Source organism: Culex pipiens, chromosome 2 (genome assembly GCF_016801865.2).
Source record: "Culex pipiens pallens isolate TS chromosome 2, TS_CPP_V2, whole genome shotgun sequence".
Classification (NCBI taxonomy): Eukaryota; Metazoa; Arthropoda; class Insecta; order Diptera; family Culicidae; genus Culex; species Culex pipiens.
The window spans coordinates 55,100,109-55,115,563 of record NC_068938.1 but is presented as its reverse complement, the minus strand read 5'-3'; the positions used below and the strand labels follow the sequence as shown (position 1 = coordinate 55,115,563).

At 43.6% G+C, this 15,455-nt stretch overlaps 2 protein-coding genes across 2 annotated transcripts; both read left to right on the top strand.

Moving 5' to 3' along the window:
- The first annotated feature begins 2,495 nt into the window (after window positions 1-2,495).
- On the top strand, window positions 2,496-4,372 carry LOC120416287 (uncharacterized). Its single transcript, XM_039578000.2, has 4 exons — window positions 2,496-3,009; window positions 3,066-3,747; window positions 3,805-3,912; window positions 3,968-4,372. Exons 1-4 carry the CDS (start codon window positions 2,807-2,809, stop codon window positions 4,370-4,372), a joined length of 1,398 nt encoding a protein of 465 aa, XP_039433934.1. The 5' UTR covers window positions 2,496-2,806.
- Window positions 4,373-7,900: 3,528 nt separating this feature from the next.
- Window positions 7,901-10,369, top strand: LOC120416284 (uncharacterized). The gene is made up of 7 exons (XM_039577998.1): window positions 7,901-7,907; window positions 8,126-8,609; window positions 8,820-8,975; window positions 9,059-9,377; window positions 9,525-9,737; window positions 9,795-9,902; window positions 9,965-10,369. The coding sequence occupies exons 1-7, from the start codon at window positions 7,901-7,903 to the stop codon at window positions 10,367-10,369; spliced, it is 1,692 nt and encodes a 563-aa protein (XP_039433932.1).
- Window positions 10,370-15,455: the final 5,086 nt, after the last annotated feature.

The following is a 15,455-nucleotide window of genomic DNA, read 5'->3' as shown; positions in this document are numbered from 1 at the left end:
TCGTGCCACTTTTTGTCCTCACCGGGCTGAGTTCCTCATAACAGGTCTTGAGAACCCTGCTGATCTGATCCGGTCTCCATGAGCATCATGGTTCACTTCGGCCTGGCCAAAGCGCACATTCCGGACGAATTCCGACGAATGGAAGATTAGCATCTGTGAAATTAATGAACTACTAATAATTAGCCTAGAAAACACGAAAGCCATGCACTGTAGTTATATTTACCTTTGTTATTGCCAAACAAATGTCCTCGACGGATGATGTCAGATTTTTTTAGTGTGCAGGGACAGGCTAACACCATACTTCGGGAAAGTTGTAGAGCACCTTCCAGAGCACCCGGATATGAATCCGGTTTGAGTACAGCGTGAAACGTGGATTTCAGTGCTGTTAAACGTTAATTAACGTTAACGCGTCCGTTAATCGTTAAAATTAATGAGAACGCGAACGGAGCCTACGTTGATCTTAACGAGAACGTGAACGGAGCACGTTAATTAACGTCGTTAATCAACGCGTTAATCCTTCTGAGGCCCCGACTTTGAGGGCCTGTATCTCCCAAACGGTAACATCTAGCGGGTTACTTCCAGTTGCATTTTACGGGCATTAACTGGGACTATGAGTTCCCGGTGAGGTTATTTGTCCAAAGTTACCACCGGTTCCGGCATCCCGGAACATCCGTCAAGCATGTTTTTTAAGGCTTTTGTCATTCAAACGACATTTGAGCCAATGTTATGAAACGTTGTTTGTAGTACATAGGTACACTGACTACCTTGGGTCAGTTCAGGGCATCTGTGGCAACTCCGGAATCGATTCCTTGGTACCACGCAAATGGTTCCGATAATTGTGATATTCAAAAGTCGACATGTTGCTTATCAAATTTAGTGAAATGAAACTCATTAATCAGCTATTATCATGCCGGTGTCCTTTGACCCGATCGGACCACTCCGGAACCGGTTACCGGAGACCGGAGGTAGTGTAGTGAGTATAGGAAAAGTCCTTTCAAGCGACATATCAAACTTCATGAAATTGAAAATTAAACGTGTAAAATTGAAAAACGGAATGCACGAATGCAAGTATGCAAATACAGTTCAATTTAAATCAAGAATGAACGAATAGTAATAATAAATAAATAAACGAAGTTGCTTTTTAACATGGTCTCGAAGAAATCCCGAACAATTTCGATGGCCCTGCACCATAACCTTGTTCCAGTCCATATTCAAACATTCGAATGTTAGTTCTTTGGAGTGTTTTTTTTGCATATTTTAAGCATGGTTTAGACAAATATTCTTATATTCCACTCGACTTTTTTAATTTTATCATTAGGAAAAACAGCAAAAGTCTCTTCAATTTTATTGTAATGTGTTCAAAACATTAAAACAAATATAAAAAAGATAGGGAGATCAATTTATCTATAAGCTTGATTATCAAAGGCTATTTGCTTCTCTTAAAAACATGAAACCGATAACCACATTAAACCCTCCAGGAATCCATTTCACATGATGTTCCAATCTAGAACAAAAAAAAACAACAACATAAAATCCCATCATTTACACGATCAATAAACAGCGAGATTGAGTGCGCGATTGCCCACGTGGCCAATAATTGCGGCTTTGCAATGCCCTGCAACCCCGCCGGACACATGCAATTACACTGTGTACTAGTCTCCAAACAGCTCGTTAACAGTCGTGTTGTCCTGGTTGTTTTCGGAACTGAGATTTTCCCCTTCCGGAGGGTGGGGAGGGGTTTAAATAATTTGGAGCTTTAATGTTGGACTCGTTCCAACGGCGGCGGAAATTGCACGGTTCGGTTTGTTGGTTTTGGCATAGAACGTGTGTGTGTGTACGTGCAATTTAGTTGTTTAGTTTCGGGGAAAAGTAGATGAGGAGGCTCCGCAATAGCATGTTTGGCTTTCACTGGAAAATCGGTCAGGCTAGATATTTAATGAATGAGCTAGAACTTGTTATGCTGGTAAAATGGTGATTGTGCACGACCACAAGTTAATGAAGGTTTGAAACCAGAAGGGTAGTAATTTTTCCGAATAACATACATTTTTGTGGAAATCCGACCAAATTGCTCAATTGATTTAATTTTTCGAACTAAGTTTAATAGTAAAGACAGCAAGCATGAAAAGAACATAAAAGCCTGGAAAATGAAATAACCAATCAGTGGCCAGCATGACCCGTCCACTAAAACTTTTTGCACTGTTAATCAGTTTGGCTATCGTAACAACCACAAATTCGTCACACTTTTTGAGTTCGAACCTTCCAACCGAACCACAGCTGATTATCGATTTGGTGTCGTTTCTGAAAGTTCCCCTAAAAGTGACTCTGCTGGTTTGCTGGTCGAAAGGTGCTGCATTTTGGCGTTGATTTCCACATCGCCAAGCTTCACCAATCAATTCTGCGCTTCTTTCAGAGGAAACTGCTGACTTTATTCGACAAGTGAACTGGCCATCATCTCACATAGTCGGGAAGCCGGTCTTCTTCATTGAGGCAAAGTCGGATTCGGTGGAAAATGTGCGATTCTTGGACACCCGGGAGCCTCACCAACAGCTCGTCGTCGTCGATGTGGCCTGTCCGAGGACGAGTGAGCTACTTTTGGCCGCTCGTCATCGAATCTACCACCGAACTCGATGGGTCTTGCTGGATGGTCATCGTGGGCAGATGGAGCCCGAACGACGAGTGTTTGAGGCAGTTGGTTCGTTACCGGTTACTGGAAGCAGTGAAGTTTACTATTTCAGTACAAATTTGATTGGTGGAAACGTTTCGATCAGAAATGGTATTTTCATATTAGTATAACCGGAACAATCTAATGGATTTTGAACTAGTTTACAGAAACTCAATGCAAAGTGAGCTTATCAGCGAAGAGATTGGCATCTGGTGCAATGGAGTCATTGACGACCGACGAGCAGGTCGTTCGGTGTCAGTTCGACGGAAGAACCTAAAACTCCTGCCGCTAAGGACAACTCTTCTCTATACCGATAACTACACGCTGGATCATTTTGATGACTATGAGTAGGGTACCAAATCTAAATTTCTACCCTATCTGAGCAACAAAAATCTCCTTCCAGAAACCCTCAAATCGACACTCCCAACCGTCTTTCTTACCTTATGATCAACTCGCTGTACCGAATCTACCTGAACGCAACATTCGTGAAACGTTACAGCACAACGTGGTGCTATCCGAACCCAAAGACCGGTGGCCTGATCGGAGTGTGTGTCGATCTGATCAACAACCACTCGGAAGTGGGAGCCTTCATGTTCATCACAACAAGCAGGCTAAAAATGATGGACTTCTTACCGTTGGGCATGGAGGGAACGCTAAGTTTCATCTTCAAGGCACCGAAGCTTTCTATCATGAACAACATTTTTGAACTGCCGTTTGATCCAATGGTTTGGGTTTGCCTGTTTAGTCTGGTATTTGTGTTAGGCGTTACTTTTTATCTTATGACCAAGCTAAACGATTTCCAAACTCGACCTCCAAGGAACAAAGATAACAGCTATGACCAGGTTTTCAACGCAATCGCCATAACTCTTCAGCAAGGTTCATTAGTGGTTTCCAAATCTGGTTCCCAACGCGCTATAGTCCTTGTTAGTGTCGTTGGACTTTTGTTCTTGAGTGTCAGCTACTCCGCCAAAATCATCTCCCTTATACAGACCCCGTCGGAACGGATCAACAGCCTGACTGAACTGCTTTACTCGAGGCTTGAAGTTGGAGGACTCGACATCCCGTACAATCACTTCTATCTAACTGTTTGTAATTTCATGAATCGTTAAAAAATGATTTTGAATCAATGTTCCATCTTACAGACTTCGACGGAACCAGTCCGAAAGGCTATATACGAGCAGAAGATCAGACTTAAGAACGGATCATTGAACATGTTTTCATTGGATGAGGGTGTTGCTAGAGTTAAAAAGGTATCTAAAAATGTATGATCTCAAAAAAAACTGCAAATCTATACCTCCTTCCCAGGGACTGTTTGCGTTGCACGTCCAAATAGCGGCCGCCGAACAGCTGATTAGCGAAACGTTCGACGACACCGAAAAGTGCTACCTCCGGAAGCTGAACTTTGTGGACTATACCGTGATCTACCTGGCGGTCCAGCGGAACTTCACCCTCCGGGAGCACTTTCAGGTGGGGCTGGCCAAGATTCGTGAGTGCGGCGTGTTCAACCGGGAGTTTATAATGATACGGCTGAAGCCGACGCTAAGCTGCGTCAAGGGAACGGACTTTCAACCGTTGAGCGCGGTGGATGTGCGATTTGCGATGGAGTTGATTGGGGTGGGACTGCTGGGAACGCTGCTGGTGCTGGCGGCGGAGATCGGGTGGAGCAGGTATCAGTATAACCGGCTGCCGGTGTTTGAATATGTTGAGTAGAAATTGATTAAAATTATGTTTTCCTTAGAACTCTGTCAAAACCGAATATAGCATTTAGAAAAAATAAAAAAATAATTTGAAGAAGGCTGAAAATGTATTGATAAATAAATGTTACCAATAACAAATAATTTTCATCAAAGTATAAAATTTTAAGATTCTCATCTCAGCTCCCTCCGTGTACGCACGAGAGCATGCAGCTAGTGCTAAGTGCTCCATCGTTTTTTTCGATTTTTTTCGCCGTAATTGATTGTGGTTACCCGCGAGTTTGCTTCTCCAGCATGCCAAAGGCCGGCCGTGGCCGTGGCAGTTCGAGTGCGGCCTCGAAAAACCCGCGAAGTTCATCTACCGGCCGTGTGCAAAAAGGTAAACAAACCAACGCCGTGTCGACCGCCATCGCGCAGGGGAGCGTGAACGCAGAAGGCATCGACAAAAAGTTACTACATCCCGGATATGTCCCGAGATCACCAGTGCGAACCCGTTCCGGTTCTTCCGGTGCCACGACCAGTGGCACATCAACATCCGCCAACATCCCCATCAGGAACGAGTTCCAGATGCTGAGCGACGACGAAGAAAACAACAACAACCACACCGACGGTAGCAGCACTACCGACGACGACGACGACGATGATGATCGTGCACGGAAAAAAGTGCCGACGTCAAAAAAGAACAACTCTCCAGCGGAACGTCGACCACCTCCAATTTTTGTTTTGGACACGTTAGCGGACGATGTTGACGAGTTGCTGGAAGGCCTCGGATATTGTCTGAAAATCGGTAAGTCGGCAGTGCAAGTGATCACACTGAACAGAAAAGATTTCGACCTGGTGCTTGAAGAACTGAAGCGTAGCAACTTCAACTTCTACACATACGACCCAGAGAAGCCCCCTGTTAAGGTCGTCTTGCAGGGTTACCAAGACCGTCCGATCGCCGACCTGAAGCGACACCTCTCGAACGCCGGAATAAAGACACGGGAGATAAAAGTGCTCTCGCGAAAGACTACAGTAACAGGTACACACACCCTGTACCTGTTGTACTTCGACCGCGGCACCGTCAAGATCCAAGACCTGCGGCGGACTAAGACGTTGGACGGTTTTTGGGTAAACTGGCGGTTTTACACCAAGAACCCGACGGACGTAGCGCAATGCCACCTTTGCCAGAAATTCACACCTCTCGGAGGCGTGCGCACTGCCACGAAAGGCGGACTTGGGGGAAAACGCAGAGCAAACCAAGTCGCGCGTAAAGGGCGCGAACTGTGACGGTAACCATACCGGTATCTACCGCGGATGCGTCGCGCGCAGGTCCTACCTCGAGGAGCAGGAAAAGAGGAAGAAGAAAGCAGCAGCGTCCCACTCTCCTCAGCGAAGTACGAGCGCAGCCGTTCCTGCAGCTGGCCAGCGTACGGTTCCAGCGGACAACCCAGCGTTCCCTCCTGGATGGGGGCGATCATTTGCAAGCGTGGTCGCTGCCGGTAGCGGCGATGCGACCCAGCAAGGAGTCACCGGGGAAGATCTCTTTACACTGCCGGAGTTTTTTGCTCTCGCGGGGGAGATGATGACGCGGTTTCGGACCTGCCGTAACAAGGCAGAGCAATTTCTGGCCCTCGGGGAGCTGATGATCAAGCACGTCTACAATAAATAAAAAAAACTGTGATCTAGTGTAAGCTTTTTCTATTTCTATCCCCCTTCCTTTGCAAAATTAGTAAGTGTTTTCTATATTTTTTCTTACTCTTGGTAATCTCTTAGTCATAAGCAAAAATCGTTTCCAAAATGGATTGAGATTCAACACATAGCTGAAAGGAACTCCAAAACTCTGTTATGAACTGCAAAAGAACTTATTGTAACATGATTATTCACTAATAAAACCGAATTGAAATTGAAAAGATTCTCACCGATGTCAAAACAAGTCCTCAATTGAGTCAAAATAGTTTACAACGGATCGATGGAGTACTTCGCCGTTCTATGACCATATCCCTGATGAATAACCTATATGCGAAGCGTTTAAACGATAGTTGCCGATCCGTCGAATGATGTTCATCAAACTTTCATAGCTTTGGGAATACAGTCAACTCCCGGTGATTGGTCACTTTTTCGTTTGACACTTTTAGAGTTTGTACCCCGTTGGTTGGTCAAAGTCAAACTAAAAAGTGACGAACTATCAAAACAAAAGTTCGGTTGTGTGTGTGAACTCCGTGGAAAAGGGGTGTCAAACTAAAAAGTGACCTCGTTCGTTTGACAACAGATGGTGTCAAACCATCGGGGTTTGAGTGTACCGGTGATTCCGACGACCCTGAATGTATTGCCATTGGGTCCGAACCAGGTTCAACGAATCGACCTGGTCTCTTCGGGAAAGTTTCTCTCCAGACGATTCCGCTAATGACAGGTCATACAAGAAGTTGCTGTTTCTTTTCCCCACACCTGTAGGTACGTTTGAACAAAAAATCCAAACTTCCAATTGCAATTCCCATATAAAATTTACCCCACTTAAAACAAGCCAGTTTTCAACAAAATGAGCTGATATTTGCCGTGAGAGTCCCTATGGGCATGCCCTACAAGTGGAACTACCCCAGAACTTGACTAGAGAACTTTTCAAAATCCGTACTAACCCTGAAAGAAACGACCACCGGAAATTCGTGAGACAGGGCTCGAGGAGTCGTGATGTTTTTTTTATAAGAACAATGATAGCACAAGTCGACATTTTTTGAAGTGGATGTCGGTAACCATCCCTTGGTTTTGCTACCCTCACAGATATACGTGGATGCGCTTGGTTACTTAAGATGATTTTATGGCATCACTCGAAATCAACAATATTAATTACAACGACCAGCAAAAGACTTTGGAAAAAAACCCATTCAGCCCAGTTTAAATATTTAAAAAAAATTCAAAGTTCACTTGATTCTGGGGATCCGAAACTTCATGCTTCCCCACGAGTTAAACCTGTGCAGCCATTTTTGTCAATTTTTGTTAGGTCAGTGTTATTGCCAGGAACTTCACTAAAATTCAACTCTGTCGATTGGAGCATAATCAGGAAGCCAAAATCTATCATATCGACGCTGTCGTGCTTTCATGTCACACCCGCTATTTCACGTTCCGAGAAAAACGCGTTTTAATGTTTGACGTTAAATAAACAAAAACGAGAGCACGCAATGTAAACAATACAAAACAAGTTTTGTTTGGTTGACCATTCTGTGCGTTGTCCGGAAGTTTGGTTGTATTTGGTTGCTGGAGTCCCAAATTACAATTACAAATGTTTACGGGAGTCTAACTTGCACATGTGTCACACGCGTTCTGACCTGAAATCCCTTTGGCCAATTGTCGCACTTACATCAATTTTCAGGCTGTGACAAGATTGGAACTTCTTTCATACAAAAATCTGCGGAGCTTTTTTGGTTTTTATTGAATATCTCAGGATTGAAATCATATTTCGGGGATCTGTGAAGGTCAAATGTGAGGCATTGTGAGCTGTACGACAAGTTAGCACGATGGCGACGATATCTTGACGAAAATGAAGCGCTTCCTGATATCATCTTCAAATATGTCGAGTAATATGTAAATGTGTTCATTACACTAAAACAAATACTTAATTGATATTTTTAAATATTATTCAAAGCTAAAAATTATAAAGAACTCTAAGAACACACAATAAATCGGGGCCTGTGTTTTTGAAATGATTGACAAATTACACTAACAGTTACACGTGCGCATTAAAATTAATTCTTCAACAGCCCAACAAGTCGTAAGCAAAATTCAACAATATGAGAATGCCAACCTCGAACGAACGGGAATCATTCAATCGTGGAATCTTTCCAGCATGACAACTCACTGTTGGCCCTGATAGGCAGTATTTTCTCTCGTTACAACTCACAGTCGATCCCCACCTACCACACCAGAGCTGGTAATCGATTTGGTATCATTCCTGAAAGTTCCGTTAAAAGTGACCCAGCTCGTTTGCTGGCCAAAAGGTGCTGCATTTTGGCGTTGATTTCCGCATCGCCAAGCTTCATCAATCAATTCTGCTGGCCTCTTCCAGATGAAACCGCTGACTTCATTCGACAGGTGCACTGGCCATCATCTCGCACCAACGGGAAGCCGGTTTTCGTTCAGGCAAAGGCGGATTCGGTGGAAAATGTGCGGTTCTTGGACACCCGGGAGACTCACCAACAGCTCGTCCTCGTCGATGTGGCCTGTCCGGGAACGGGTAAGCTACTTCGGGAGGCCCACCATCGAATCTACCACCGGACCCGGTGGGTCTTACTGGATGGTCATCGTGGGCAGACGGAGCCCGAACGACGAGTGTTCGATGCAGTTGGTTCGCTACCGGTTACTGGAAGCAGTGAAGTTTACTATTTTAGCACATATTTTGTTAGTGGAAACGTTTCGATCAGAAATGGTACTATTTTGTATTGGTTCTAGTACAAGCCATTCATTCTAATGGTTTTTGACCTAGTTTACAGAAATTCAATGAAAAGTGAACTGCTTAGCGAAGAGATTGGCATCTGGTGTAATGGAACCATTGAGGACAAACGAGCAGGTCGTTCGGTTTCAGTTCGAAGGAAGAATCTGCAACAGCTGCCGCTGCGGACCACGCTTCTGTTCACCGATAATCAGACGTTAGATCATTTTGATGATTATGAGTAAAATTCTTTGTTGATGTTATGGAATCACCGTGGTGAAGTTTGTTTTTTATTTGCAGAAATCGGCAAATCGATACACACAATCGCATTTCGTACATGATGATAAACATTTTATATCGGTTCTACATCAATGCGTTCGTGAAGCGTTACAGCACATCGTGGTGCTATCCGGACCAAAAGACTGGTGACCTGATTGGTGTGTGCGTCGATCTGGTCAACAACCACTCGGAAGTGGGAGTCTTTATGTTTCTTACCACTAGCAGGTTGAAGTTGATGGACTTCATTCCTCTGAGTATTCCTACTCCAATACTGTTTATCTTCAAGGCCCCAAAGCTGTCAATCACGAACAACATTTACCAGCTACCGTTTGATCCGAAGGTTTGGGTTTGCTTGCTGGGCTTGGTTGTGGTATTATCGGTGATTTTTGGTTTGATGCATTTTATGGACAGCTTAAGAACGCGGCCATTGAAAGGCCAAACAAACAGGAATGACCAAGTTTTCAATGCAATCGCCATTGCTGTGCAGCAGGGTAGTTTGCTGGTCTCCAAGTCAGCGTTTCAACGCACCGTGGTTATGGTTAGCGTCATTGGACTCATGTTTTTCCACATCAGCTACTCCTCCAAGATATTTTCGCTTATCCAGGCTCCCTCAGAACGTATTGACAGCTTGACTGAACTGCTGAATTCGAGACTCGAAGTTAGCGCTGACGATTTGCCGTATAATCATTTCTTTCTCTCTGTAAGTTACCTGGAGAGTCACATATCGATCAATTTTAAGTAATGTTTGATCTTACAGACCTCGACGGAACCAGTTCGAAAGGCGTTGTTCGAGCAAAAGCTTAGACGGAAAGATGGCTCATTGAAAGTTCATTCACTCGAGGAAGGCGTTTCAAAAATTCAAAAGGTAAGCCATCAACAGACTAAATCGTGGTGAAACCAATAAAAAACAGCGTTTTCCCATTGCAGGGATTGTTTGCCTTTCACGCGATCTATTCGGCCGTCGTACACGTGATCAGCGAAACGTTTGACGAGACGGAGAAGTGCTTCATCAGGGAGCTCAAGTTTATCGATAGCAGTGACATCAACCTGGCGGTCCAACGAGACTTCACCTTTCGGGAGCACTTTCAGGTTGGGATTGCGAAGATTCGCGAGACCGGGGTGTACAAACGGGAGTTCATCATGTATCGAATCGACGCGAGGTTGAACTGCGTCAAGGGGGCGAACTTTCAACCGCTGATCATGGTGGATGTACGGTTCGCTGCGGGATTGATCGGTGGAGGTTTGCTGGGAGCGTTGATGTTGCTGGCTATGGAGATCGCATGGAACCGATATAAAGTCTCACGGCTGCCGGTGTTTGAGTATGTCAATTGATTGGTTTCAATCATGGAGAAGACTCAAAACTGTACTTATCAATGCGAATTATTTATATAAATGAACAAGAATAGCCTTTAAGGAATGTATACCTATACAGGGTTTGAAAAAAGTAATGGGAATTATAATATAGGATGCGGAATATTGGTTAAGAACAAGTTTCGTAAAATTGTATACAACTAGCGGCAATTTCAGGGCACTTCAAGTTCAATTTACATCACTGATTCCCTAGCCCAGGTACAAATGCTAACATAATAAAAATGCGCAACTTATGGGACTCTGTTATCACTCCGCACTGCGATTAAAGTAGAAAGGCCACTTGCTGGCAACTCCTTGCCCTGGTGGGCAGCGTACACAGAAAAAAAAACAATTCTCGTAATCATGAATTAAGTTCACGAATGTGAGAACCACGAAGGAATTTATTCATGAGTATGGTGCATTTGCATAATAAACGTGAATACATTCCTTCGTGGCTCTCGCATTCGTGAATTTAATTCACGATTTTGAGAATTGTGCATTTTGGCGTTGATTTCCGCATCGCCAAGCTTCATCAATCAATTCTGCTGGCCTCTTCCAGGCGAGACTGCTGACTTCATTCGACAGGTGCACTGGCCGCGTCAACGGAAAACCAGTTTTCATTTAGGCAAAGTCGGATTCGCGGGAAAACCACCAACAGCTCGTCGTCGTCGATGCGGCCTGTCCGGTGAGCTACTTTTGGCAGCTCGTCATCGAATCTACCACCGAACTCGATGGGTCTTACTGGGTGGTCGTCGTCGGGAGCAGTTGGTTCACTACCGGTTACTAGAAGTAGTGAAATTTACTATTTTAGCACAGATTTAAATAACGTCATGATTCGAATTCCCGGACGCTTCGAAACCCGGACACTTCATTTTGTTTTATCAATTATTTGGATATAAGTTCGCATTATGAATGCCAAAACTGTGTTATTTGATGAACTCCAACATCAACTTTAATTTAAAGTTTGTTTGAACGCTGTAGTTAGTGCCAAAACAATTAAATAAAGTAAAATTATAAGTTTACCAAAAATGTGAAACATTTCAACGGAAATATTTCATAGGCGTCCGAAGCACCGGGAAGGCAAAGCAGAAATTTATGTTTTTGATTTTCTTAAATTCTAGCCATTTTTTTATATAAACTATCGATTGTTTTGATGTTAACAGCTTATTTGAGACCTTAAGAATGCCATTCACTAACATTTCAGTCCAAATTTGTGCGATTCATACGCAAAATCGAGTGTCCGGAATTCGAAGCAAAAGTGTCCGGATTTCGAATCAGCTATTAACAGTGTCCGGGATTCGAAGCACAACAAGTCATTTTAATTTTCAAATTCTGATGAAAAATTTTTTAGAAAAGACATATTTTGCATGCATTCTCTTAAAACTAACTGTTTATACTAAATCCTGATGATATTTCTACATTTCCAACTTATTACATGATTTTTTGCCAGCGATAACAAATATAATATGGTACTAAGTGTCCGGATTTCGAATCATGACGTTAGTGGAAACGTTTCGATCAGAAATGGTATTTTAAGTTTCAGGACAACCGAGACAATCTAATTGAGTCTCGTCGTTAGCGTCGGCCAGCGGGTATTGGATTAGTTTGCGGACACGACCACTGGTAAACAGGGCTGACAGGTTTGATCAGCTGTTCAACGGAATCGCCATAGGTGTTCAGCAAGGATCCTTGCTGGTCTCCAGGTCACCCTTCCAACGGGCAGTGGTTATGATCAGCGTCGTTGAACTTATGTTTCGCCACGTGAGCTACTCTGCCAAGATCTTCTCTCTTATCCAGGCTCCGTCGGAACGCATCGACAGCCTAAGTGAGCTGCTAAACTCGAGGCTTGAAGTTGGAGGATACGATAAGTTGTTTTGTTGTTTTGTGAATCTTGGATCGGTTTTCAGAAAAGAAATTTCTCACATACCTCGACGGAACCAGTCCGAAAGTCATTGTATGAACAGAAACTTAGAAGAAAGAATGGAACAAAAGCATGATCCGTTTGGAAGCCAAGTTGAATTTCTGGGAACGTTAGCGTTGCTGGCGTTGAAGATCATTTGGGAAAGAAATCATCGTTCACGGTTACGTGTTTTTTGAGTATGTTAATTAACCATTGGTGAATCTTGCATATTACTATATTCAAATCCAATTATCTTAACTACGGTCATCCACTGTTATTTTTGAAGACATAAAGACCGCAACCTCAAAATGTGGCCAACCGCCATTAAAACCAGGATTTGACACCCATTGTCGAAGCATCCCCATTATGGCTCAAGAATACTGCAAATTAGAAGCTTTACAGTTGTCACAGCGATAAAGTGCGCTCCGAGGGAGTGTAATTCTTCATCTCATCAGCTGGCGGTTCGGTTTTATGACGAATGGCCACATTTTGATGGTGATTGCAAAACGTTATGCCGCCCCGACATGACCATTAAGAAATGATTTTTTTCCTTGCCCCATCGAAAGTCATCAAGTCGCGAAACTTTATTTTATGCTCACTAATGGCTGACATTTGATTACATGTTTTACTTTTCAACAATCAGACCTGTATTTTTCGAAAGGACAAAGTCTGCTCCAGCTATTACCACGTCCCACTTACGCCCGCTCGAAACCTTCTTCAACTTCTAGTAATTACAGGCCCTGGAACAAGCAATTCCACTTAGTGAAGCTGCTTTCCTCCCCGTTCACGACAGGGATCGATTGGAGCTTAATTGTTTCACAGCTCGTCTAGCCCCGGCACTACATCTTCTTCCTTGTTTGCAGTACGAGGGTACGGGGGGCTGGCAACACTGGATTTTTAATTGTTGCCCGTTTTGCTTGCATGTGGCGTTCGTTTGCTTTTGCAGCAAGGAAAGTGAGAAAATCGAAGGGCAGCAATTAGATAAGCTGCTTTTCCCGCTCGCTAGAATCCTGTAACGGTACATGGATACATTTTCTCGTGCTATTTTTTGCACTATCCAAGGGATTCAAGGGAAAACGGAAATGAGAGGGAAGCAAGAGCAATTCTAGTTCAAAACAGAAATTTAAATTGAACTCGTGTAATCCAAGACTCATTCATGCCATTTTTGTATATATGTAGCATAAGTTATTTTAATTAAGTTGTGCCTCGGTTTTAAATATTGCTGTACAATTCAGAATGAATTATCCGAAGTCCTTAGAAAACAAATTTTCAATGCAATATGGGTGTCGATTGAAGCAAAATTTTGTATGGTTTTCAATTCATTAGAGCTATTTTATGTTAATATTTTTTTTATGTTTGGAATATTTTGCAATTGTTGGGGGAGGGACAATCTGCATGTCTGCAAAGCGGATCTTGTGCAGAAAACTTGAAAAAGCTGCGGAAAGTTATGCTTAGGACAGCTGAGTCCAAACGGTTTAAAGCATTTCTCCTGAGTACAGATTTGGAAAAGGCATTTGATAAGGTGAACCACAAGTTTTTATGGCGAATTATGGACAAGTTTGGAATCCCGCACGCTTTCATTGACTGCATCAAGAATTTGTATGAACCGGCTACATCCAGAGTAATATTCAACGGGTTTATGACAAAGGAAATCGTTATTGGCAGCTCTGTCCGTCAGGGTTGCCCGCTCAGTATGGCACTTTTTGTACTATACATTGAGCCCCTGATCCGGCGAATCGCTGAAAACGTCCAGGGCGTTCTAATGGACAACCAGTTCGTTAGAGTTATCGCGTACGCAGACGATTTGGCGATCCTAGTCAGGAATGACGCTGAATTTGATTTGGTCCTCCAAATTGTCAATTCCTACGCTCTACCTTCCTGTGTTAAGCTGAACAAACAGAAATCTTGCTTCCTTCGACTGAATGGAGCAAAATGTGGACCTCAGCAGTTTCGAGAAGTTACACAGTTGAAAATCCTTGGAGTGATGTTTACAGAGCGCTGGAAAGACATCGTCAATATCAACTATGCTAAGCTTGTAAGGGATATTAAGTTTCGAATCAGTCTACATAGGGTTCGACAGTTGAATTTGTTGGAAAGGACATGGCTGCTGAATGTGTTTATTCTATCCAAGTTGTGGTACGTGTGTCAGGTGTTCCCCCCGAACAACAAGCATCTTGCTGAGATTCGAAAAGCTGTTGGCGCCTTTCTATGGCAGAGTCAGGTGTTCAAGTGCGAGAGGAATCAGTTGTACCTGGACCTAGGAAAAGGAGGCGTGTGTTTAGTAGATCATGAAGCCAAAGCGAAGGCAATGTTCCAGAAAAACGTGCTGTATGGAAAAGATGGCGAGGAGAAAAAGGATCTTTTACTGCTGAAGTTTGGCAAGAAGGACGTTTTGGGACGAAACACAAAGGACTGGCTGGTGGAAGCTGAAGAGCTGGGGAGTAGCTACACCTTAAACACGGTGCGACTACTCTATTGCTATCATGTGGATCAACGAAGAACTGTGCCTAAGATCGAAGAAAAGCTGACAGACCTGGACTGGGAGAATCTGTGGAACAATCTGAGCCACAATTTTCTCACAAGTGATAGCCGAAGCACTTTGTTCCTGTTGTACAACGATCTGCTGTTGAACAAGGACAAACTGCACGAGTACAAGATAGGACGAGTTGCGGACAACATTTGTGAAATCTGTGGGAAAAAGGACAACAACTTCCACCGGCTCAGGGAATGCGACGCATCACAGGACGTGTGGAGATGGCTGAAAGAAACCGTAGCAAATCGTTTAAAAATCAATTGCGCAGACCCAGAAGACATTCTTGCTTGGAAAATACAAACCAATGACCAAAAGCAAAAAGCTGCTTTGTGGTTAGTTAGTTTTGCAGTTTCCTTTGTGTTAAAGAAATTTCCAAAAGGTAGCCTATTTGAATTAAAGAAAAGTATCAGTACAATTAGATGGAATAACAAACTTTGGTTCAAAGCCCAATTCGGGAAATGGCTCTATGTATGCTGAAGTTGCACTCAACTGAGATTCCACCACTGTCGCGCCCGGAGGACCCGGGGCCCCCCTGACCATACGTCTTGTCCGAGTGGAACAGGGACAACCCTCCGGCTCCTCCGGGGCGCCTGGATGAATCATCATGAGTGTGCACGATTGTGCCGAAACCCCGG